The 26,631-nt window shown below is 41.5% G+C and overlaps 1 protein-coding gene across 4 annotated transcripts in view; it reads left to right on the forward strand.

The window, feature by feature from the left end:
* Nucleotides 1-15,821, forward strand: part of SCHIP1 (schwannomin interacting protein 1) — a 390,417-nt gene extending 374,596 nt beyond the window's left edge. For all 4 annotated transcript variants that reach the window (XM_050965954.1, XM_050965955.1, XM_050965957.1 and 1 more), the window contains 5 exons: nt 2,471-2,588; nt 3,516-3,713; nt 7,265-7,388; nt 8,601-8,694; nt 13,804-15,821. In XM_050965954.1, the coding sequence (XP_050821911.1) occupies nt 2,471-2,588; nt 3,516-3,713; nt 7,265-7,388; nt 8,601-8,694; nt 13,804-13,855 (586 nt within the window). In that variant the 3' untranslated portion in view covers nt 13,856-15,821. The remainder of the gene's footprint in view (nt 1-2,470; nt 2,589-3,515; nt 3,714-7,264; nt 7,389-8,600; nt 8,695-13,803) is intronic.
* Nucleotides 15,822-26,631: the final 10,810 nt, after the last annotated feature.

Below are 26,631 nucleotides of genomic sequence, written 5' to 3' on the forward strand. Positions count from 1 at the left end.
AGATGGATTGCTTGGTAAGCAAGCCACACAAAATGTATTTTAGTACAGTCAAGTTAGATATATAGGAACAAAGAATGCAGGTCATACCTACAGAATGGAGGACTGTGTCCTGGAAAACAGTATCTCCAAAAAGGTTTTAGAGGTCATAGTGGATAAACAGCTGAAAATGATTTTACCTCTGCATATGGAATTGGGGAGACAGATTCTGGAATTACTGTGTCCAGTTTTGGTGTCAACATTTTAAAAAGGATGTTGACAGGGTAAAGGAAAGAGCCGCATAAATGGAGAAGATGCCTTACAATGAGAGACTTAAAGATCCCAATTTGGTTAATTTATCAAAAAGAAGACTGAGAGATTAGTTGACTATACTGTATAAAGTATCTTTTTGGGCAGGGGGGAGGAGGAGATAATGTTACTAAAGGTCTTTTTACACTAGCAGAGAAAGGCATAACAAGCACCAATGGCTATATGTTGAAGCCAGACACATTCAAATTAGAAAAGAGGCATACATTTTTAACAGTAAAGGGGATTAACCACTGGAATAAACTCCCCCAGTAGGTTCTGGATTATCCATCTCTTGATGTCTTCAAATCAAAACCAGATGCCTTTCTGGAAGATAAATTTTAGCCAAGCACAAGTTATGCTTTATTCAAACACGGTACAGGGGCAATTGGATGAAATTTCATGGTCTATGCTATACAGGTCAGGCTAGATGATCTAATTGTCTCTTCTGGCCTTAAACTCCATGAATCTTTGAATTAAAGGTTGATAAGGTTAAGGCATATGCTGCTTCTAAAATTCCCCACCTGATACATTTAGTACTCAAAGCGATAACCATTATCTGAGCAAAAGTGGGGCAAAGTTCAGCCGCCTACCCAAAAACAAAACAACCCAGAGACCTGCCTTATTATCTGCATTTTGAAACCACACCACCCAGAGTTGTTCTAAGTCATCAAGTTGGAAAAAAACTCAGCTGACAAATGAGTGTAGTTGTTCTTGGAAAGGGCAAATCTCTCACAGCACAGAAGGTTAGAAAAACTGACAATGGTCCTTGCCGTCTTTTGCCAATAAAGGCACATCTATTACTTTGTATCCCAGTAGAACCTAGTGGCCGCAGTTGTGATCAGGGATCCAGTCCCTTGGTACTGAACACAAACATCACGAGAGACAGTTCCTGCCCCCAGAAGAGTTTACCATAATAGACAAGTAAACAGCGAGTAGGGGTGGAGAGGAATGTCTAGGTTGGAGCTGGTCTGAAAGGCAGGCAGGTTATACAAAGACATTAATAGGAATACTGTAAATTAAACCCTTAAATGAATATCATTTCACTGTGGCAGTTGTGCAATTTACTACAAACTGCATGTTTTCTAGCAAGAAAGGTATAATGACAAACTGTGTAGAGCTTTTAGAAATACTAAAATTCAACAACAGATGGCAGCAAAAGCACAGTACTGTAACTGAATTGGTCAGCTTTTTAACTGAAACAAAGTAACTCTGATTTAAAATCAGCGGTTGTGTTTCAGTAGGGTGGTAGAGCGCAAGACTTTCAGCGAGAAAAGCTGTGTTCTGTTCCTGGCTTTGCTGTTGAATTGGTTCTTGAATTTGGGAATTTAACTTCTCTTTGGAGATCAGTGCATCGTGGAGAAACTGTGCCAGCAGCAGGGATGGGGAGTGGCACAACAGCTTCTTTGTGCGTTCTCGGCCACCAGAGGACCTCTGTTGTACTGAGGTCTTCCTTCCAGTGTTGGATCTATCAGCTCCTCAGCTTGATTTTTGCTCTGTGTTTGTACCAGTCTTACACAATGGAGTCCTTGTCCATGACTAGGGTTCCTGGGCACTTTGGTAATACAAATAAATAAATAAGTTTCATGAGCACTGCAAGGCAAAGCAGCCATGCTACACCAGAGGATCTGGCCCTGTGTGTTAATATATTGCTTTCGCTATGTTCCTAAGAACACCCTAGATTTATTAAAAGTGAATGAATTTTACTTGACACACTATACTTCTTGTTTACTATTTATATTCAGTTAAGTCAATTACACTTTTGTTTATAGGCAACTTCACTTTCAAGTTTAGTGCTGCAATGTTTAGGTTTCAAATAATACCATGGGGAATTTTTATTATGTCTAAAAACAAATACTTCCCTTAAAAAAAAAAAAGTTATTGGAAACACTTTTTGTTTTTACACATTGAAAAAAAATCAAGTTGACGTCTTTCTTTTTAAAAGTTAAATAACTTGTGCTTAAGGCACTCTAGCATTTTCTATTCTGCTAAAAATAAGTCTGGCTCTCAGAAGGATATGTTGATAGAGACAGTTAAACCTTCAGTGTTGATTTAGGTCGGAGCTCCTATATTTGCTAATATGTTAGCACATCTTGTTAAGCAACAGTGATTGCTGATGACAGTACTTTGGATTTGTTGTTGAGAGAGAGTATACATGCTAACACCTGTCCCTTTTCTTCCCCTCCAGGCTACAAAGTGGGATGAACCTGCAGATTTGTTTTGTAAATGACAGTGGTAGTGACAAGGATAGCGATGCCGATGACAGCAAGACTGAAACAAGCTTGGATACGCCTTTGTCTCCAATGGTAGGTCTGATAACTAGTTTCACAAAAGGCCTTAGTGAAGAAATAAGAAGATTTTAAAGCATAAGTATGTACATGAGCTTCTATCATTTAAAATAATTCTTTAGCACGTGCATGTGCCATTCTTAATATTTTTAAGAGAGGTATAAATTAAGTTATGATTGGGAAAAGTGATAAATTGGCAGTGATATAAGCAGACAAAGAGCTTGTTAAGTTATCTTAAGAACAGCCCTTGATTATCTATAAAAATATTTTGACTCCTGACTGCAGTTGGCAAACTATTTCTAGATAGAGAGACAAGGTGGGTGAGGTAATATCTTTTATTGAACCAACTTCTGTTGGTGAGAGATCCATTAAAAGATATTACCTCACCCACAATCTCTCTAATATTCTGGGACCTACACGGCTACAACGAACTGGATATTCCTAGGTAGCTCAGATGTGCTAGATATGTGAATAAGTTCCCTCCTTTTATGGGCTGGTAGCAGTAAGGAAGGGGATGGCATGGAGCAGCATCAGCTTCTCGTCACCCCTTCCTTCTGAACAATATTGTAACAAGGAAATTAGTAGATCTGCAACAATTCCTTCTTTCCCCCTATATTAACAATACCCAAGGGCCTCCCTGGGATTTCCCAGAGTTTGATTCAATGCATGCCTTCAGACACTCACTGATCTAGCAGGTTTCTCTCCCTAACTAAAACTCAGGTTACTATTAGCATTTAAGTGTTCCTGTCTTGAAAAATGGTTTTTGATATTTAAAGATCATTTTGTTGAGCAAATAAATACAATTAAATGATCTCCATCTTCCCTGAAGAAATCACACTATTTGCATACGTGAGAATTTTAAAGGTAAAATTTCTTACAATATTGTCTATCTTAAATTGTGAATGTTATTGTACACTTACAACTGATGTGTGTGCACTTTCCTAGAGCAAGCAAAGTTCCTCCTACTCTGATAGAGACACTACTGAAGAAGAATCTGAATCCCTAGATGACATGGATTTTCTCACTAGACAAAAGAAACTGCAAGCTGAAGCCAAAATGGCTTTGGCTATGGCAAAACCAATGGCCAAAATGCAAGTGGAGGTGGAAAAGCAGAACAGGAAAAAATCCCCTGTAGCTGATCTTGTGAGTATCAAACCAAAGGCCAGTATGCATTCAATGACCACCAAATGTTAATAATTTGTTGTTTTATTGTTGGAATAGTTAACCACTTGAGAATAACTAATTCTTTCCAGTTATCCAAATTCTGTACTAGTGCATCCAAATATCTGCAAAACTACATGAACAAAGGATTTTTTATTTACAAAGAGTAAAATACACTTAAAATAATTTTTAGTGCTCATTTCAGTCTGAGAAAGTAGGGAAAATAAATTCTGTACAATGAAACATCATCTAGCTTTAAAGTGCTATCCTGCAAATGCATTTTATGGGTGTAGTGCTTACTGCCACATGTAGTCTTATTTAGATCAAGCACTACACCTTGTAAACATTTGCAGGATCAGATCCATACTTAATATTTTATAATAATGAAGCCAAACTGTGTCTTACAAGTTAGAGGTTGAATGTTCATATATGTGTATCTGTTTGTTTATAAATAATAAATAAGTGTGTTTGAGAGAGCGAGAGATTCTTAGGAAATGCTTTCCTAGTTGTTACAAAATTATTTGAGATTATTCAGCTGGAAATTACCAACTTTAGAACAAAGTTTCTCAACCTGTGGCTCCTGTCCCACAGGGCTGGCTGGGCTCACCTCGCTGCTCCAAATATTGCAACCTCTAGGGTACCAGCGCCAATCAGGTTTGGCCCAGCCCTCATGATGATGGGAGTCCTGGTAGGTCAAATTTGAATGAGTGGCACTGCAACCCCATGAGCCAGGTGACAAGTCCATTCACACAAGTTTTTCCAGGGGGGCAGTGCCAAACCTGAGCGGCTCTGCAACCTCAGAGGTTGCAACACCCAGAGTGGAGAGCCAAGCCCAGTCAACCCCTCAGCACAGGACCTGCCACTGTGGGGTGAGTGCCGGGCAGGACCTGACCAAAACCACCCCAGGGCTTCCATCCCTTACTATTTACTGGGTTACCACAGCCCATAAACATTTACAAATGGGTCCTGATCCCCAAAAGGTTGAGAATAACTGCTTTAGAAGATTTAACAGAATAATAAAGAGATTCAAATTCAGAAATGGAGTAAGCATGAAAATACAGTGTACTTCAGAAGGATGTTTTTGGAGGCAGTGGAATTACCCACAAGTGAAGTACTATTTATTCACATATAATCATATCTCAGCATGTGCTGAAAAATAAAATGCATATAATTTTTAATAACATTTAAGCCTTTCAAAATGTTATTTTAGGAGATAATTTGCATCCAGTCATTATCAGTAAATGAGAACTAACTTTTTATATAAGTCTTTGTTAATTTTTTAATTGTATGTGTAATGTGTATATATAGAGAGAACTAAGAGATAAATATATAATCATTACTACTGCTATTCACAAATCTGATCAGATTAGCAATTAAAGAACCAATAAATGCAGCAGAAACAAAACTCTGCTAAGCAGAAATGAAAAGAAAACCAAAAAAAAAAAATACTTGAAAGTAGAATAGAATATACATTTTAAAGATGAGACCTTAACTCTGTAGTCATTCTTCCAACATATATAGTAATGTAATATATGAAAAAATTAATCCCAGACTTAAAATGGTTCCATATGTTTTCAAATGCATCTTTCCCACTCTATATTGTATAAATCAGTGGTCTCCAAACCTTTTTGATCACGCACCCCTATCAAGTAAAATATTTTTGAGCACTCACCCCCAATATATGTTTGTTTTATTTATGTATAAATTATATATATACATATACTACTATACTAATATATTATGTACATTATAAAACATACAAAAAAAGAAATTAAAAAAGGATGAGATAAAGATGAAATATACAATATTTTTAAAATAATTTTTATTGTATTTTATTTATTAATGGTACAAAAAACTTTTTTGCTCTCAAAAATATTAATATTTTTTAGTGAGAGCAATGTGATTGAATATGCTTCATTATTTCTGAAAATCTTGGTTTAACACTTTGTAATACAGAGATTTGAAGGTCTGGATTAGGGTTAGGGTGCGGGAGGGCGCTCAGAGTGGAGGTGCAGGGTCTGGGAGGGAGTTAGGGTGCAGGAGGGCGCTCAATGTTGGGTGTGGGGTCTGGGAGGGAGTTAAGGTGTGGGAAGGCGCTCAGGGTGGGAGTGCGGGAGGAGGCTCAGGGCTGGGGCAAGCAGGAGGTGCAGAGCACTTACGTGGGGCAGCCCCTGTTTGGTGCAGGCGGTGTGCAGGTGGCTCTGAGCAGCGCAGCACCGCTGCCATGGCCACGATTCTGGGAGCCATGATTCTGGGAGCTGCCCTCCCACACCCCCAGGGGCAAGGCCACCCGGAACACAGAGGCTTTAGGGGCTGCAGGGCCCTGGGCTGCAGCTCTAAAGCCCCTTTTGGAATGCGGTCCTGCAAGCACAGGCTGGCGGACTCAGGAGGAGCAGGGGCAGCCGCACAGCCAGTGGCCAGAGAGAAGCGGCTGCTTCTTTCCAGCCGGCTTTGAAGGGGCAAGTGCCGCTTCTTTCCAGCTGCTGGCTGTGCGGCTGCCCCTGCTCCTCCACAGGCCGGAGGACTCAGGGCTGCATTTCGAAAGGGGTTTTAGAGCCGCAGGCCAGGGCCCTGGGGCCCCCTTAGCCCAGGGCCCTGCAGCCCCTAAAGCCCCTGCGTTCCGGGTGGCCCTGCCTGGAGGGGTGGAGGCAGCTTCTTTGCTCTCTCATTCCCTCTCTCCTCTGGTCGCCCCCCCCCTTTTTCCCCCCATCCGGCGGCGCTCCTGCTGTGCCCCCCAATGGATTGTCTTGTGCACACCCCACTTTGTAGACCACTGGTATATATCACTCTCTGAAGAGCAGCAAAAAATAAGGCTAACCATCCATCTATCCTATCTGCCTGTGTTAAACATAAAGGATGATTGAGAATTAAAATGGTATCTTAATTCTCAACTGTCAGTAATTGGTAACAGCTGTCTTTTTAGATGACTTTTCTCAAGAATGTTTCTATTTAAGTTGACACTTGTCTAGTTTAATGCCACATCAGCGTTTATATTGTGATGATGTAGATACGGTCCAGTGGCTAAACACTTCGTTTTAAGCTTGATTCTTAGTGTTTTAGAAATGGCTCAGTTAGGAATATCCATATATGCCAAAGGGATGTGCAGTTACCATGTATAACTGCATATAAGGCAAGAGATTTAGGTATGAAATTTCAATCAGTAGTTGCAGGGTCAACATGGGTCACAGTATTGCGTCATTTATGGAGTGATATCTGTGGGGAAAATGAAGTGATGAAGCTAGAAGGTTATAACTACAGGGCGGATGATTATTTTTGTGACAACTTCTCGTAGAAGGATTTATTCATCCTTGGTCTTTCGTTTGAAAGGTTGTCTTAAACATTAATCACAAGTTTTCATTTTGAATATCTCAGTAAATGGGCTTTCTATGGCTACATGAAAGCATGTGCATGATAGGGGATGGGGAAAGGGGAGGGTAGTACTTGGAATGTCAACACATTTTTTATTATTTTTATTTAGAAATATAAATCATTTGAAGTAATAATAACCTAAAAGGCTTTTAATCCATCTTTAGCTGCCACATATGCCTCATATAAGTGAATGCTTGATGAAAAGAAGTTTAAAACCCACTGACCTGAGAGATATGACTATTGGGCAGCTACAAGTGATAGTCAATGATCTCCACTCACAAATAGAAAGTAAGTGATTTTTGTTTTAATTCTTTAGTATTTTCCTGTTAATTGGCTATAGTACATTAACTTAGGTGTGGGGAAAAGTGCAACATGTATGTTACCACGGGAAGAAAGTAAATCTTGTGTGTTCATTTTTATGTATTAACTTGAAAAATCATATTTGGCTGAACTTCTGTGGGCCTTAAACTCAGCTCACCAGCACTGCTATCTGTATGTAATGTGATAATTTTTAAATGCCGCATTCAATCAATTCCAAAATTTCACTGACTGTTCTAGGCATCAGTAGGCAGAATCAGGGGCGGCTTTAGCTTTTTTGCTGCCCCAAGCACGGCAGGCAAGACTGAATTGCAATGTATTTTATTCCAGGCAGAGCAGAACAAGCATCCTGTAACATTTATAAAGTTACCCACTGTCACTTGCGTCACATTTTGGCTGTATTTTTGCTTAGAATCACTACATTCCTTAACCTATAAATAGATATGAACCACAGGGTTTTTTTTATTATAGGCTGCAAGAGGTCAGAAAGGCTGTTGTAGTGGCATTACCACAAATCTGCCACTGATTTCTTTTACTGAAGTATAGCTCTTTCATCTATCTGAGCTGTTTTGAAATTCTGCCCTTTTTCTTCACACAGTTTCATTTCCATTCTTCTGTTTGAACAGAAAAGGTCTGTGTTCAGATCAGGATGCAGATTTTCTGGGCTACAGAACAGTGTCAGGCTTGCAGTTACGGCAGCATTGAGAAGGGGAGAGTTCCAGGAAGCTCGTTATGCTCTAGAGACATTTTCTTTTGGGATTACTTTGTTATTTTTTCACACACTTTTTGCTAATGAGTGATTTATTTTTTCTTACTGGGTAGAGGCTACTAGGACCAAAAGCCTTTTCCAACTGTCTTTAAGTAGTTGGATTAGCTAAAACCTAAAGTTTGAGTTGAGAGGATGCTACATTCAGTTATTTCATGAGACCCATAGTAGTTAAAAGTGCATATTTGTGATAGCTCTATTAGTAATATAGATAATCACTACTTTTATTCCATTTTGTAATATGCTTCCTTTTATGGAGACCAAAATCTTACGTAGGGAATCTTTCTGCTTCTCCATGCAAGCAGTTGTTTACTATATGCAACATAATGATTTAAGAGGAGCTAACAGATTCCCTAATCATTAATCCCTGGATCTGTGATTGAATTAAATTATAAACTCCTTGTCTCTGGTACCAGGCTTGAATGAGGAATTGGTGCAGCTGCTTCTTATTCGAGATGAATTGCACACAGAGCAAGACGCAATGCTGGTAGACATTGAAGACTTGACCAGGTTAGTAAAATCTTCTGTTAAACACCGTTGCTAAGAATATTCCAAGTTTAATATACTTTCTGGTTTTTTTGGAGCAATACTGGGTAGAATGCCAGGCCTAAAAGTTGGTGGTGATGGGTAAACCCTGTATCTGTAAGCTGACACAGAGCAGCTGAAATGAACAAATCTTCCTTCTGCTAAATATCATATTGGATCACCAATGTAAGCATTAAAAACTTAAGAAGTTACCACTTTGATCCTCCATTACATATTTTTATTGCAATTCATACTATTATTTTGTGTGTTTTATTTAGAAATCTATATTAGAACCCACTGCCAAGGTTAGTGAGTGCTTTGAGCAATAAAAAAAAATCAATTACAAATCGATACAGAATAATATTTAAGTAATTGCCGTTACTTAATGATATGTCATTCACCAGATGAAGGTTCTTATTCTTGGAGCCCATTCATGTCTAAAACTAAGCCACAATTTTCTCTAAAAGCACTCACAGTAAAATAAGTGGAACTTCAGAGACGAGTGCCACTAGGAAATGGGAAACCTGGGTTAACTTTGGGGAGGAGCAGCAGGCTGGAGCCCGGGACTGTATTTTCTCAGGGCATGACTTTTAACCCTTTGGATATCTTTTTACACAGTGGTCTCCATCAGTGTTACACTTCTGCAACAGCAAAATAATTCAGCCACAGGCAATCCTAAAGATTTTCAGCAACTTTCTCTTGAGAAATATGAACTAGCTGTCCAACTCCATATCCCTAGAGACCAAAATTTTGATGTTTTGCTTTACCAAGGTCTGGCACTGTCATTTCTGAAAGGTAGAGAATAGAAGCTAGTTAAGAATAAATCTGCTTTGGTGCTACCAGAAAGTTTGAATCGCAACACATCAAAAAGGTTTTTTTTTTAAAAATCCCCATAGGATTTGTGTGGTACAGGCTAGATGAGGTAGACTTTGCAACCAGAAGGATTGCAAGGAGATATAACAATAATATTAAGCAGTGGATTGAGAGGAAACATGCCAGAATACAGGCATCAAGTCCACTTAATCCATTGTTTCTGACATGATTTAAGGAATATTTTTAACTTGTATAATATTATGACAGTTAATCTAACAGATTTTAAAGGTTTCTGCATAATAAAGATTAAAAAGATGTTGGATTATTTCCAGTTCATATTGGTAAGAGCTAGTGTTTTCAGCACTGCAGCATTAAACTTCCCATATAAAATTGTATGGGATGCCAAAAACATTTTTAACAGTTTTAAAAAATCTTTCTGAATAAACATTTTTAAACAAAGTCTAATTTAAAATGATATTTTCTGAACTCCATTTTGATTATATGGAAAAGGGGGGGAATGGTGTGAAATGTTTTATTTTTATTTTTATATTTTACAAGACCTTTTTGTTGCATTGTATTTGGTTGAAATACAGTTAGTTAGCCACTACCTGGGAAAAGTTTTGTCATAAATGATATGGTAACTGGAGTGTAATTAAGTCAAATACCATCATTCAAAGTAGTTTACATGCCACCTATGGGTGCTTTTAAATATTGCAGTCCTGGCTCACCTCTGTTGCAATCACAAGTAAAGAAAGCCTCCTCATTTAGAAATCTTGCAGGTGCACAGTCATTATGTGGTAATTAACAGTAAAACTAGGAGGATTTGATAGCGCAACAGAATAGCGATAGGGTGAAAATACATCCCTACTGCACGTCTGAGGTTATGCAGAAATCCAGTGAAAGCAGTTGACCAGCACTCACTCTCGCAGTGGTACTGATGTGAAGATCATGCACCAGATTTAGCAGACCTTTTGATGCAAACTGAAGTGCTGATCTGTCAGCTGAATCCAGGGCCGCCCAGAGGATTCCTGGGGCCGTCGGCGGCAGGCGGCTCCGATGGACCTCCCGCAGGCGTGCCTGCGGAGGGTCCGCTGGTCCCGCGGCTCCGGTGGAGCATCCGCAGGCATGCCTGCGGGAGGTCCACTGGAGCCATGGGACCGGCAAGCGGCAGGGCGCCCTCCGTGCGGCGAAATGTCTAGAGCCGGCCCTGTTCTGTGGCAGGGGGCCCTTCCGTTCCGGGACCCGCCGCCGAAGTTCCCCGAAGACCCGTGGTGGGGGCCCTCCACCGGCAAATTACCGCCGAAGCGGGACCCGCCGCCGAAGTGCAGCCCGCTCTTCGGCGGTAATTCCCCACCGCTGAATTACCGCCGAAGACCGGGTTGCACTTCAGCGGCAGGTCCCGCTTCAGCGGTAATTCGCTGGCAGGGGGTCCTTCCCCCCGGAGCAGAAGGACTCCCCCGCCGGCAAAGACCGGGAGCGGAAGAAGCTCTGGGGCCCGGCCCCGCAAGAGTTTTCCGGGCCCCCTGGAGCAAGTGAAGGACCTCACTCCAGGAGCCCTGAAAAACTCTCGTGGGGGCCCCTGCGGAGCCCGGGGCCTGGGGCAAATTGCCCCTCTTGCCCCCCCCGGGCGGCCCTGGCTGAATCAAAAGCTGCTTTGATGTCTATATATGGACATGAAACTGGCAGTTAAATTCTCTGTGTAGCTCAGCCAGAAGCCAGGGAGTAAGGACAGCATCTGTTGTCAACCACTCATTAGTGACATCTGATTGTCCACAGCAATGATGTCTGTTAAGGAGCAGCCGTATCCTACCAAGCAGAACACAAGCGCAGACCTTTCCAGGGACTGATAGCAATGAGATCAACCTGTAGTTCCTTCACTCAGTGTGAGATCCTTTACCCTAGTACTATGATGGCCATAGGCGCCAACTTTCCCCGGTGCCAGTGGGTGCTCACGCCCCCCTGGCCCCGCCACAACTCCACCCTGTTGTTGTTCTTTTCTCATTACTTGAGCAGGGGCCCTTGTTAGGTGCTACCAACTGGAGACAGTTGCACTTGAGGCTCACATGAGCAGGGCTGACCACACCCTGAAATAAAGCAGCTAATGCCTCTACTACCCAGTACTTTGGGACAAGCAGCAGTGGATTATCTAGCTGTGGTGGCTGGACAGTAATCAGTTCTGAGAGATCCTAGTAATGAGTGCTGCTTGTGTTGTCAAATAATATTTAGGATGTTATATGTACTTTTTGTTGTGATGGGTACTGTGGAAATATGAATTTGCACAATGATTTGCACCACTTACTATCATTGTATACCTTGCAGTGTTTGCATGATGTTCCCTCTATTTCTTTTTCTGTGCTTCCAAAAACATTTGAGCATTCTGAAAGCATTTTGCATCAGTAGTAAATGAAATTGTTTAAACGTTTATAAGTGTCTTTGACATCTTCTAGATCAGTGTATTTCGTTGTTACACTTTGTGATACTACTCCCTAAGCGCAAGGGATGCAGTGTCAACCCTAATTCCTGGCTAATTCCTCAGTGTGTTACACAGTCCAATTGTTCCGAAACTAACAAATTTACTTTCCTTGGGTGGGGCAGGGAAAATGTTTGCAGGTTAGATGATCCCAGGAGTTTCCTTTAGTCTTTCCTCTCAACATGTATTGTACACTAGGTAACCAGACCAAGGTCATGAAAGAAATGTTACACTAAGCTAATCTGAACACTGTAATATTTGTCAAGTATCAGAGGGGTAGCCGTGTTAGTCTGGATCTGTAAAAGCAGCAAAGAATCCTGTGGCACCTTATAGACTAACAGACGTTTTGGAGCATGAGCTTTCGTGAGTGAATACCCACTTCGTCAGATGCATGTAGTGGAAATTTCCAGGGGCAGGTATATATAGGCAAGCAAACTAGAGATAACGAGGTTAGTTCAATCAGGGAGGATGAGGCCCTGTTCTAGCAGTTGAGGTGTGAAAACCAAGGGAGGAGAAACTGGTTTTGTAGTTGGCAAGCCATTCACAGTCTTTGTTTAATCCTGAGCTGATGATGCCAAATTTGCAGATGAACTGAAGCTCAGCAGTTTCTCTTTGAAGTCTGGTCCTGAAGTTTTTTTGCTGCAGGATGGCCACCTTAAGGTCTGCTATAGTGTGGCCAGGGAGGTTGAAGTGTTCTCCTACAGGTTTTTGTATATTGCCATTCCTAATATCTGATTTGTGTCCGTTTATTCTTTTCCGTAGCAACCGTCCGGTTTGGCCGATGTACATAGCAGAGGGGCATTGCTGGCATATGATGGTGTATATTACATTGGTGGACGTGCAGGTGAATGAACCAGTGATGGTGTGGCTGATCTGGTTAGGTCCTGTGATGGTGTCGCTGGTGTAGATATGTGGGCAGAGTTGGCATCGAGGTTTGTTGCATGGATTGGTTCCTGAGCTAGAGTTACTTTGGTGCGGTGTGCAGTTACTGGTGAGAATATGTTTCAGGTTGGCAGGTTGCCTGATGCTCTCAGGGCTGCATCCTGGGCATACATGGCTGCCTACCATGCCTATCTCAGACCAGTGTTCAGCAGGACCTAACCAGATCAGCCACACCATCACCGGTTCATTCACCTGCACGTCCACCAATGTAATATACGCCATCATATGCTAGCAATGCCCCTCTGCTATGTACATTGGCCAAACTGGATGGTCGCTACGGAAAAGAATAAATGGACACAAATCAGATATTAGGAATGGCAATATACAAAAACCTGTAGGAGAACACTTCAACCTCCCTGGCCACACTATAGCAGACCTTAAGGTGGCCATCCTGCAGCAAAAAAACTTCAGGACCAGACTTCAAAGAGAAACTGCTGAGCTTCAGTTCATCTGCAAATTTGACAACATCAGCTCAGAATTAAACAAAGACTGTGAATGGCTTGGCAATTACAAAACCAGTTTCTCCTCCCTTGGTTTTCACACCTCAACTGCTAGAACAGGGCCTCATCCTCCCTGATTGAACTACCTCATTATCTCTAGCTTGCCTGCATATATATACCTGCCCTAGAAAGTTCCATTACATGCATCTGACGAAGTGGATATTCACCCACGAACACTCATGCTCCAAAACGTCTGTTAGTCTATAAGGTGCCACAGGATTCTTTGCTGCTTTTACTGTAATATTTGATTGCTTGATATTCTCTTCATTGGGGAAGCCTTATTTAGGTGGAAGTATGTTTTAAGATGTTGAATAGTCCGTTTAATTTTTCTTGGCAGTGAGTAACACAGCTTTTTCCCCCCCTCCTCAGACATGCTGAAAGTCAGCAGAAGCACATGGCAGAGAAAATGCCAGCAAAATAAAGCAAGAAGCCATCGGAATAAGCAAGCATTTATTTTGCTTCTATGGTTGTACAAATGTGGATGCTTAAGGTGGCGCACAAGAAAAGGAGTGTTAGTCATTGATAATGTCTGAAGCTTTATGTCCAGTGATTGGCCTCTGCTCCTTAATTTATTTTAATTTTTTACTTGTGTCACTAAATATCAGGCATTTTAGTAATATTATTACAAAGATGTACAGTACTTATAACATTGCAAACCATGGATAAGAAGAAAAGGTAGTTTACCTTTATTTTTGTTTGTTTAGAGATTTTAAGTTGAACAGTATTTTACCATTGACTACTTTTTATTCTTCACTGTAGTTTTAAACAAAGAAACTGTAATTGACGGTGCTATACAAGTGAGAAAAAAACAAAACAAAACAAAAAAAATGCCTGCCTTGTAGTGAAATTGTAGCGTTCAGTAATATGTATATTTTAATCAGTTTTCAACATTTTGTGAATGTTGACTACTTGACATTCATTTTTAGATGTGCTATTAACATTCAGTTGGATTCAGAGAGTTACCTTGAAAGTTTTATGTATAAATATATAAAATAAAATTTTAAAATTTTGTTTCATATGATGTCTTTTTGTTGACTAGTGGTTGACTTAGGTGTTGCACCAGTAATATATTCATCCTACTAAATGTGCAATTCCTAATTTCTCATCACCAGAAAGAGCCTTTTTTGCATATTGCATTTTACAAAAAAAAGAGAGAGAGAGAGAAAGGAGACAGGACCAGATTTTTGTAGATCTATTTATTTGTAAGTTCATAAAGTACATGTGATATGGACTTAGGATATTCTTATATATAGTATTCACTGGGCATCCTAATATCATGACTGTTGTTAGAATCAGCAGGCACATGCATAGATGTTTTTATATTTTAATGTCTGTGGCTAAATATTCAAATAACTCACCAACTGTCAAAAATATAAATGTGTCAAAATCTTAACCCACTAAATGTATCATGTATGGTAATTAACCACTTCACTACCTTTTGGCTGAGATCACAGTGTCTTCATCAGTTTAATATCTGCTACATCTGTCTGGGCAACAGGGACTGACTAGATAAACAAAATTCTCTTCAGTCTTTGATTTCTTTGATTTCATGCTGACATACCAGGTCAATCTGTCTGTACCTAGTACTAGATAGCTGTAGCCAGCAGCTGAAATATACATTATGCAAAACAGGTTATCTTTTACATTTTGCTTTATTTTTTCTCTGAGGTGTGACAAATTTATCTTGAGCAAGGTTATGGCTAACAAATTATTCAGGATGCTTTAACAGAGCCATATGGTACATTAAAATTTCACCTCACATGAAGAATGTATTTTATAAAATTATTTATTTACATATGTTTTGTCTCAGCAATTATGCAGTCCATAAATGAGGCACGAAAATGCTGCGGAGTTTGGTAGGTTTTTTTTTTTAACAGAGCCCTACTATGTTGTAAGAAACTTCTCTTTGTGGCATAGGTGTAGTCTTCACGTGGCAGATGGCATTTGCTTTAGTAGAGGGGTAGATGGATCACACTTTCTAGCACTGATGTACATTCTGCATTTTATTATTAGAAAATATTTGCTGCTCTGAAGCTTTTCAAGAGGGAAGTGTTCACAGTTTTTCCTTTAAGTCTGGCAGGAAGAATGTCATTGCTCTGAATTTGCCACTACAGTTTTGTACTAAGTTCAAGTTAGCACAGGGGTTCTCAAACTAATCTGCGGATCCCTTCGGAAGGCATGTCATGCTAGTGAAGCATTTGTCAGTCTCCAGTTGGCGATGTTCCCTGCCGTCTGTAGTCCAGTCCAGGACTTTATTTTTAAACTGAATAAATGAAGCACACCTGGCTGCATCAGGATGCTCTCTGGCTGGTGTTGCTCTGGGTTCAAATATAGAGATGACACCTAAAGTGGAGAGAGAGCAAACACACAGACGGATATGACCAAAGTGCAGATGAAAGCAGGTGCGGAAAGGCACCAAGGAGAGATTTAGTACTAATAAGGGATTTTCAGAAGTGCTCAGTGTTGATTTAATTGTTCCCACTAATTTCAGTGAAGCGGAGTTAGGCCAGCACTGTGTGCTTTCGAAAATCCCACCTGTAAACTCCTATGCATCCAGAGATAGGGAGTAAATAGCACATGAAAAAAAATGTGGGAATGTACTAAGAAGTTGATTTTCACTCTGTCTCCTTAATACTGTTCTGAGACTAGTTTTGCAAGTAACCAAAACTTGAATTGGGATTAGGAAATTGGAAGGGGGGAGTGTCCAGGAAAGAGCTCATCTCTATTTTAAGAAGTGATCGATAGGATGTACAGAGTTTGAGAACCGCTGAGCTAGTCTATAGAATACATATAAAACAGGAATGTAAAATTAAGATTATTTATTTTGCTTTCTTTGAATCTATGCAGAAAAAATATTTTGGATGTTATTTCCCTGTATCTCTTGGTTGTCTTGACATTGTGTGTGCACTGTGGTTTCAACTATTTTTATATTTCTGCTTTGTAAAGTTCCGTGTCTTCAGTGCTCTAAGGCCAAAACTATCAGATTTGAAGATCAGAATTAGGCACATAAATGTAGATACCTATTCATGTGGCCTGTTTTTCAGATGTGTTGAGCACCTGCAGTTTCTGTTAACACTGGAGTTGTTGATGCTCAGCGTTTCTGAAAACCAGGCCATTTATGTATGTGCCTAAGTGTGGATTTAAAGTGCTTGTCTTAGAGGCCCCAAATTTGAAAACTTTGGGCTAAGCAAAATCAAATCAAATCAAATCCTGGTATGCTCTAGGTATATGTGATAACATACAGTAATAAAGTTACATTAGTAACACCTCTCTCACATACCTTTATCTGTGATAAAGGACTTTCAGATTATATAACACTACTGAGATGCTATAATAAATGAATATGTGCAATGGAGACAAATATGTCTCATGAATAGTGTCATTGGATGAACCTCAAGGCCCAACTGAACATGTCTGGCAGTTCGACTGCAAGTGCTGCTGTGTTCTATGAGAAGCTGTACCTGTGTAGCATTGAAGATTTAATGGGATCCCTTCCTGCAATATGCATACACAAATCCTATTAAAAATAATTGGAGTCCCAAGCCTGTATCAAAGCAAGAATACATCCCTAAAAGTGATTTGCTGTTCAATCCATTTGTTAGAGAACAGTGAACACCCACAACAGTGGTTAGACCCGAATGCTCCGTAAAGGGTCAGTTTTTCCATGAAGCTCTAGAAAATACATTATTAAACGCAATCCCGGACCTTGCACGTGAATGAACTAGATAAGTCAATAGGCCTTTTCCATCTGATTCACCCCATCCCTGCAAAGAGCATCAGTCTTCTTGGCTTTCAAAGGTGCAAAGTTCTGTGCTCTGTGTTCAGGCTCAGATCTTCCTGTCTAAATGAGTCCCTCTCCCCATTCTCACCCAGAATTGGGGCATGGGGAAGACAGCTGCAGACATGGCACCATCTTTGGACTGTACCAAGAGCCCTTTGTGGAAACAGGGATTCATGTAGATGGTGGGAGTGCCAGTTGCATATAGTCTCCACCCTTTCCCACCAAATGCCAGGAAATGGGCTCAAAAGTTAATACAGCCAAAGGCTGCAAATCTCTTATAATGGTTGTTCCAGGGATAAGAAAATATGGGCTGTATCTGTCAGCATATGAAGCCAAGCTCTCTAGGGACAGGATGAGGGGGCCCTAAACCTGACGTTATGGAAAGGCCTTTGCATGGTTGGCTATGACAGCCAGCCAGCCACTAGAGATCACAGATTCTGGCTGTCAGTCACCAACCCCAACCTCCATTTATTCTGCTGGTCAACAAATCCTGCCCCCATCTCCTAAACCTGATAATCTTGGGAAAGTGCAGGGTAGCCTTTGTGATGTTTCCTGCATTTTCCCCACCCACCTCAGTTCCCTCTGCAGGTTTTTAAAAGAAGGGGCAGCCAGATCTGAGTTATTTTTTACTCAGTGCTCACTTAGACAATCCCCTTTGACTACAGAAAGGGCCAAATTCAGCCCTCATATGCTTGCCTGCATGTAGCTCCCATTAAATGCACACAATCCATGCCACTCGTGAATCCAAGGGGAGGATTTGGAAAACATCCAAAGAGCTTTCTTCCAAATATGTGGCCCAGCATAGCAATCAGGCCTGCAATAGATAATTTAACTTGCACAGTTTTTCACAACAGCCATTCTTTTCACAGCACAGCATGGCCAAGCATGCAGCCATCTGCTCCATTTTTTTTGTTTTGGTTCATTGCTGTGAAATAATTGGGACAGAGGTGAGCAATGGGCTCATCATGAATGAGGAATAATGCATTGTTTCAGGCAAGCAAAGGCTCACCAGTCCCAGGCCCAATGATATATCAGCAACTGAGTGCAGCAGTTGGCTCATATTTATGATCCAGCGAGCTAGGGCCTGATTCTCTTCTCATTTTCTCTGGTATAAATCTGGCATAATGCCATTGAGATCAATGCCATTACATCAGTGCCAAACAGACACACGTGAGAGGAAAACTGGGCCATGACCATATAGTCCAAATGCCAGGAAACCTTTGCCAGTGCTGTCAGAGCAGACAACAGTTGTGGCAAGATACATTTGCTTCTAGCCAAATGGCTTGTGGGACACTAAGGAGTTATAATACTGCCTGCATGTTAAGGGCCATTTTCTGATCTCAGACATACCCTACTCTCCACTAGTTTCTATGGAGTTATGCTGTCTTTACAGCAAGGTCGGAGAGATCAGATCTGGCCTTCAGTCCTCTCTAGATTTCAGGGCACTTGAGACAGGAAGCCTAGACAAATTGGAGTTTGTTAACATAAGTGCCTTTAACTTGATAATGAAAAGTAGTGACATGTTTAGTCAATTAACCTGCTGTTTATTGTAACCAATATTTTTCCTGTTACATCTTTAGAAGTTTGTTGTTGTTTTTTGTTTAAACAAAAGAATATTGCTGGGTAATTGCATCTTTCTTGGATACCTGTCCAATGTACTTAAGTATTGTGCTGATGTGTATGATGACTGCTGTAGAATTAATGGATTAAATTACATTTTTAAAACAAGAGTTTCTGGTGAGTCTTTGAAATGTTAATATTTGTTCCATATCAGTGATATCTTACCAAGACTTATGCAGTGTTTGCATGTTTATGCCTCCTTGTGGTCAGGAGGGGGATACCCAATGCCTTTACAGTGCTGCTCACTGTGTGCTTGGTGGGGTTATTTTTTCTACATTAACCATTTAGCTGTCTAGCATAGCAGTTAAAGTTCTCGTTTTTGGTTGATTTCATAGTAAAATATTTGTTTTAAAAAATGTTAAAAAGTGAACCAGGGTTTAAAGAAGAGAACAGTTGTCATGTTTCAGTGAATGCCAAACAAAAAACAGTTCCCTCTTGGAGTCTGGGGTGGCGAGGGGGGGCGAAGAAGGCCAAGAGGGCTTTAAATCACTTTTTCACCCTTCCCATCATCCAGAGTCTGGAGAGGTCCACTGCATAATTTAGGCATTTGTAGAAACCTGGCCAAGTTACAGAATCATCTCCAGGCTGATGGCATCTCAGCAGTACTGCAGCCCTGCCTTTTCACCAGGATTTTAAAGGGGGTTCACAGAAAGTAATTTTATGGCCCTCTTGTGCAATGGAAATCCTCCCTCAGCCAGACTCAAGGATTTCAATAATAATTATGTAGCACTTTACGAAGGAGGGCAGTATCATTATCCCCATTTTACTTCTGCAGCCCATCTACGTCACTCCTGCTCTTCTACCTGGCATAAAGGGAACAGCCCAGGGGTGAGATTCTCTCCCCTGAAGTTCATAGCCTAATATAGTAAATAGAATAGTAGTATAGGTATGCCTGGCAGTTTCCTAATAGTACAACTCTACAGTAGCAACTCTGGAGAACCTGAGAAATGTAGACTCAGGGCTCATTGACATGGCAGGGCAATGCCCCCTGAGGGGATGTAAGTTCTACAGCACGCTAACATGTTGTGCATTGATTGGTCTGTGCAGGCCCAGCTGGTGTGCACTAAAGGGTCTCTGGTGCACTTTAACATTCTCTATTCATGCACCGGCAGGGTCTATCTGGGCCAGTTAATATGCAACATGTTGGTGTGCTTGAAAAATCAATCCCCCCCCCCATAGTGCACATTTCCACACCATATAGAAAATCCCTTACTCTAAATCAAAAATGTGCTTACATCTCTAACCTTGTCATCTTTTGTGTTTCCTCAAAGCCAGCCTCAGCGCTCCTTTTGTTTCCTTCTACCCCTGCCTTTATGGCTCTCCTTCCATGCAGTCCTCTGGACCTGGAAAGCCCTGCTCATCCCAGTTTTCATAGAGTGGTATGAGACCTCACCATCATTCAGTCCCCTCCCCCGCAAAAGCCCTCCTGCTATACCAGCTAGAAGAATTGAATTAATACAAATATACGTAATAAACAATAACTTAATGACCAAAGTGTGCACTGCCTAAACCAAGGGTGGGCAAACTTTTTGGCCTGAGGGCCACATTGGGGTTGCAAAACTGGATGGAGGGCCAGGTAGGGAAGGCTGTGCCTCCCCAAACAGCCTAGCCCCGCCCCTCATATCTGCCCCCTCCCAATTCCCACCTCCTGACTGCCCCCCTCAGAACTCCCAACCCATCCAACTCCCCCTGCTCCTTGTCCCCTAAGTGCCCACTCCTGGGACCTCCTGCCCCTAACCGCTCTCTGGGACCCCACCCCCTAGCCAACTCCCCCTACTCCCAGTCCCCTGACTGCCCCGACGCCATCCACACCCCTGCCCTCTGACAGGCCCCCTGGGACCCCATGCCTATCCAACCCCCCATTCCCTGTCCCTTGACCGCCCCGCCCCCCCCGAACGTCTGCCCCATTCAACTGCCCCCTGTCCCCTCACTGCCTCCTGGGGTCCCCCACCCCTCATATGACTCCCCAGCCCCCCCCCACTTACCCCTTACCATGCCAAGCAGAGCAGCCTGTCTGGCTGCCACGCCAGCTGGAGCCAGACATGCTGCCGCTCTGCTCAGCAGGAGTGCGCAGCTCCACCACCCAGAGTGCAGTGGGGTGGCTCTGCGGGGGAGCGGGGACAGTGGGGGAGAGGCCAGGGGCTAGCCTCCCCAGCTGGGAGCTCATGGGCCAGACAGGATGGTCCTGCGGTCCAGATGTGGCCCGTGGACCATAGTTTGCCTACCTCTGGCCAAAACAGATTAACTGTTTGCTCTTAGTGTCCGAACTTTTATTCAGCTTCACCATATTGCTCCCCTCCCCTCTTTTAAAAAAAAATCACTTGTAATGTCAGTTCTAAAATATGGAGTGTAACCTCTTCATAAGATAACAACCTTGGCCTGGAGCTCAAAAGTGACTAGCAATTTTGGGTGTTCAGCTAAAGACATCTTAAAGTGGCCTGATTTTCAGAAGGGGCTGAGCACCAGGGCTGGCTCCAGCTTTTTTGCCAACCAGCAAAGAAAAAGAGAGAGAAAAAAAGAAAAACCTGATTGAGCTGCCACCGAAGTGCCACCGAAGACTTACGTGGAGTGCTTCAGCTGCCGCTGAATTGCCGCTGAAGACCCGGACGTGCTGCCCCAACAACAGATGGTCTGCCACCCCTTTCTAGTGGCTGCCTCAGGCACCTGCTTCCTTTGCTGGTGCCTGGAGCCGGCCCTGATGGGCACCCAAAATCACTAGCTACTTTTAAAAATCTTGCATGTGCATGCATATACATACTTCCCTAGCATGCCTCCCACATTTTTGGGTCCTGCAGACCCAATTAATAGTTTTTATATTTACACTATGAATGGATCTGAGACCAGATTCTGGGCATCCAAACACCTAATTTACTCTTATCTGAAACTGTACAGAATGTATAATTTCACTAGTGACAAAATCCAAAATGACACTAATGCAAAGCTTGAGTGATTTGTTCATGTCTTTGGGCAACCTAGATAGAATTACAGTTTAGGCTAACTCTGTCTGTTTTGTGGGTGTATATATAATTATATATAATTGTTGTGCTTTACCATTTTTTCCTAGTCTATAATCTCAGCTCACACTTCCTGTGACATTTGTCCTCCATTTAGTTTCAAGTTCTACTTTCCTTATACCTTACAAGAAATGTAACAGTAATTTGAACAAAGCATTAATTTTTTATTATATGCATTTTCTTATAACAGGCTACCTTCCTCTAGCTGTGTGCAATAGGACAGAGTGTACTTACGTCAGTAAAGCATCAAAACTAAGAAAATTACACAAAGTACCTAATATAGTTAGCAAAAACCATTTTTTTTTAAATCACTCGATGTCCATAAGCACAAGGCTGTTCTATTAAAGCTGTAGTGGCTATTGGTCCTGAAAGACCTTCACATCATGAGACCTGCATAGTTCAAAATACAGTCAACAGGGCCACTGTCTCAGCTACGCTCTATCCTCAGACAGGAGTTAATCCATCAGCAATGTTTCAGAAGTATTATTTCTGTTTTAAACATTTACGGTAAGTAGCACTGTAAATACCAAACCCTTAGAATTAAACTGTAGGTACAATTGGAGAAATATTATTGCAATGTGCAATTTTCTCTCTCTGACTTAGATACTTATCTGGCCACACATCACTGTAATAGCTGAGCAATCTTTAATGTACTGAGCCTCACTCTGTGAGTTAGGGCAGAGCTATTAGTCCCATTTTACATATGGGAAACTGAGGTACAGAGGGACTAAGTGACATGCTTAGGGTCACACAGAATGTGTCTGGCACCCTGTGCATCCTGGTCTTCCACAACCCAGGCTATTGCGCATGGTATGAGATGCAGTCAGCTTGGGAAAATTGCCCTCCCTACGGGAAAACTCCAGTAGGAATCATCCATCTACTCATGATCAAGCCATGAGACCCAGCAGACCCTAGTACTGCCTAGGCAGCTGTGACTGACTGTAGCTGTAATTTGTGCATGGCTGTATGTAGGATTTATCTATACTTGGATAGTCATACCAATTGATGTTAAGACTTTGTTCTTGTGAATGTGTTACTTTCCTTGGGCTTCATGTGTTCTTAGAAGCACTAGACCTGAAATCAGTGGCAGAGGTAACACTGAGCTTGAGACTATAGCCACCAGAGCCAACCCCCAATGGTGTAACACATCATCACTAAATTTCCTTTAAATAAAACCAGAAGGACATAACCAGCTACTTGAGGATTTCTCTGGTATAAGGAAATCCCTGGGTGGCAAACAGACAGCATAGCTGGCTCTTTGCTGCTTCCCTCAGTCTCCTGTGTAGAGGGTTTAATACAGAAATGGCTGAGAAGGAGACAATCCTAAGGCTGCTGTATGATAAGATGCGCCAGAACACCAACCAGCCCTTAGCAGAGCATAATGGTGTTACAAACCCACCCATATGCCCCTTTCCTCAGTTGCACTGGGCGCAGCACTGACATCGCTGTGGCTGTCGCTCCAAGCATGTGAAGGTCATTATTGGCTAGATGCACTTAATACAATTTTTATATCCTGAAACTTGAGTGTGTATGACTCTTACCTTAATTCTTAAGGGGTGAACAAATCCTGCTCCCATCTCCTAAACCTCATAAACTTGGGAAAGTGCAAGATAGCCTTTTTGAAGTTTCCCACATTTTCCCAGGCTTTATATCCTCTGGTTCCTAAACTGCACAGGAAATAGCATAACGTTTCCAGAATCGCAGCAGCTAGCTGGGGGGCCAGGGGGTGCCACTGGGGTTTTTTGGGCGGGGAGTATTGATAGAGCTATATTTCAGCATATGTAGTGTGCACTTCTTTTTTTAATGATTGGGGAGATTTGTGGAATTTCACTGAGAATTCACATTATCTAGCCTCTTAACACTGGAGGCAAATTCCCCAAAAGAGATTCAAGGAGCTCTTGCTCAAAATGTTCCTTTTGGTACAGTAAAATCAGCAAATACAGTAATAATCAGTTTCTGTTATGATGTTAGAAAACACACTAAAGTTACAAGAAACGCTGTACTAAATTTGTTGTAGGCATCCACCTTAACACACACACACACACAAAATAGACGGATAGATGGATAACAAAAGAGAAAGCTACATTTCTCCCAGCTGAGCACAGAAAGAATGAACATTAATTTGAATGAAAGCTAGTTCAGTTTTTCTGCTGTTGATTTGGGTTTCAGTTTCATTGACATACACATTATCCTAACTGGTTTCCCTCTTTGGTTTTTGTCAATGTTTAGCTGCTACCACTGAAATGCCTTTGCACTATTTGCACTATGAAGCCTCTTCCCCAAAATCCAGCAGTTTGCAGGAGTAAAATTAAGATACTAATCAGAGGTTTAAAAGTTCATCAAACTTGTGTTCCTCTTTACTTAAGCTCTTGTTTTGGAGAAAGCATTTGCTCTTGATATATTGAGCAATGGGCAACATTGGAAAGTTCTTGCCTCTTGCTTTAAAGAGGGGATAGGTAGAGAATAGGTACCTCCCGAGTTGGGCTGGCTCTAATCTGCTAACACCACATTTTAAAGGCCATGACCTATCTATCAGTATAAAAAACATGAGAAAAGAGTTCACCTGAAGGACTCACTAAGCTAACACTATAGTTTTGTTGCTTCAGGTCTTTTCTGATTTACAAGTGTGGGTTCTTCAGTGAATACCGGCAGATGACTCATCAGAGCAACCGGCTGCCATTACCACCCCCTGTGGACTGCAAAACAGAAGGAGCCTGTACAATTATAGTACACAACTACAGCGAGATTAATTCTAAACCAACATCCACTGCTCAGTTTGGACCTCCAGAGTGACCCATCTCAAGTTTGCAGGCCAAATCGTCAGTGGGATATTTCCCCAGTACAAAACACTCCCTAGTCATGGCAAACATCTACCCCATTCAAAAGTTCCCCAGACACTAAAGGGTTTACACTCTAGTCCCATGCTGACCTATGGATGCAAGCACTCATCATAGGGAGAAAACAGAGACAATTGAATGGACTGAGACATCCAAAGGAAGACTCAGCTTTGATGAATGTGTTCCTTTTGTTCAATTCCATGGACAAAGCAAAGCTGACGAAGGGCCTTGAATGTGTGGAGACAGCCTGTGGGCTCATACATGTAAACATTCTGGTCTCTCTCTCTCTCGCTCGCTCACTCACACACACACACACACACTCTCTCTCTCTCTCTCTCTCTCTCTTTGTAGTAGCAATCTGCTGAGTTCTCCCCTCCCACTGAGCCCTCCCAGGGCAGAGGGTGCTAGCAGTGCACAGTGGTTGCCAGGAGATTTAGAGAGGGCCATGTCTGGCACAAGTGGAAAATGCTGCATTTCAAATGGAAATAAAAAGTTGTTCTTTAGCTGTTTTAGGCAGGTGCCTGTGAAAACATTCTACCATTTGTGTAGTAATTAGGGCTGTCAAGCGACTAAAAAAAATTAATCACGCAATTAGTCTCACTGTAAAACAACAGAATACCATTTATTTAAATAGTTTTGAATGTTTTCTACATTTTCAAATATATTGATATCAGTTACAACACAGAATACAAAGGGTACAGTGCTGATTTTATTTTTGGTTGATTATAAATATTTGCTCTGTAAGCGAACAAAAGAACTAGTATTTTTCAGTTCACCTAATACAAGTACTGTACTGCAAGCTCTTTGTCATGAAAGTTGAACTTACAAATAAGAACATAAAAACAGCCATACTGGGTCAGACCAAAGGTCCATCTAGCCCAGTATCCTGTCTTCCAACAGCGGCCAGTGCCAGGTGCCCCAGAGGGAACGAACAGATAATCATCAAGTGATCCATTCCCTGTTGCTCATTCCCAGCTTCTGGCAAACAGAATCTAGGGACATCATCCCTGCCCATTCTGGCTAATAGCCATTGATGGACCTATCTTCCATGAATTTATTTAGGCCATTTTTGAACCCTGTTATAGTCTTGGCCTTCACAACATCCTCTAGCAAAGAGTTCCACAGGTTGACTGTGCATTGTATAAATACTTCCTTTTGTTCGTTTTAAACCTGCTGTCTATTAATTTCATTTGGTGACCCTTAGTTCTCGTGTTAGGAGTAAATAACACTTTCTTATTTACTTTGTCCACACCAGTCATGATTTTCTAGACCTCTATCATATCCCCCCCTTAGTTGTCTCTTTTCCAAACTGAAAAGTTCCAGTCTTATTAATTTCTCCTCATATGGAAGCCATTCCACACCCCTAATTATTTTGTTGCCCTTTTCTGAACCTTTTCCAATTCCAATATATCTTTTTTGAAATGGAGTAACCATATCTGAACGCAGTAGTCAAGATGTGAGCGTGCCATGGATTTATATAGAGACAATATGATATTTTCTGTCTTATTATCTATCCCTTTCTTAATGATCCAAACATTCTGTTCACTTTTTTGACTGCCGCTGCTCATTGAGTGGATGTTTTCAGAGAATTGTCCACAATAAAGCCAAGAGCTCTTTCTCGAATGTTAACAGCTAATTTAGACCCCATCATTTTATATGTATAATTGGGATTATGTTTTCCAATTGCATTACTTTGCATTTATCAACATTGAATTTGATCTGCCGTTTTGTTGCCCAGTCACCCAGTTTTGAACTATCCTTTTGTAGCTCTCTGCAGGCTGCCTGGGACTTAATGATCTTGAGTAATTTTGTACCATCTGCAAATTTTGCCACCTCACTGTTTACCCCTTTTTCGAGATAATTTATGACTATGTTGAATAGGACTGGGCCAGTACAGACCCTTGGGGAACACCACTATTTACTTCTCTCCATTCAGAAAACTGAC

This window comes from Gopherus flavomarginatus, chromosome 8 (genome assembly GCF_025201925.1).
Source record: "Gopherus flavomarginatus isolate rGopFla2 chromosome 8, rGopFla2.mat.asm, whole genome shotgun sequence".
NCBI lineage: Eukaryota > Metazoa > Chordata > Testudines > Testudinidae > Gopherus > Gopherus flavomarginatus.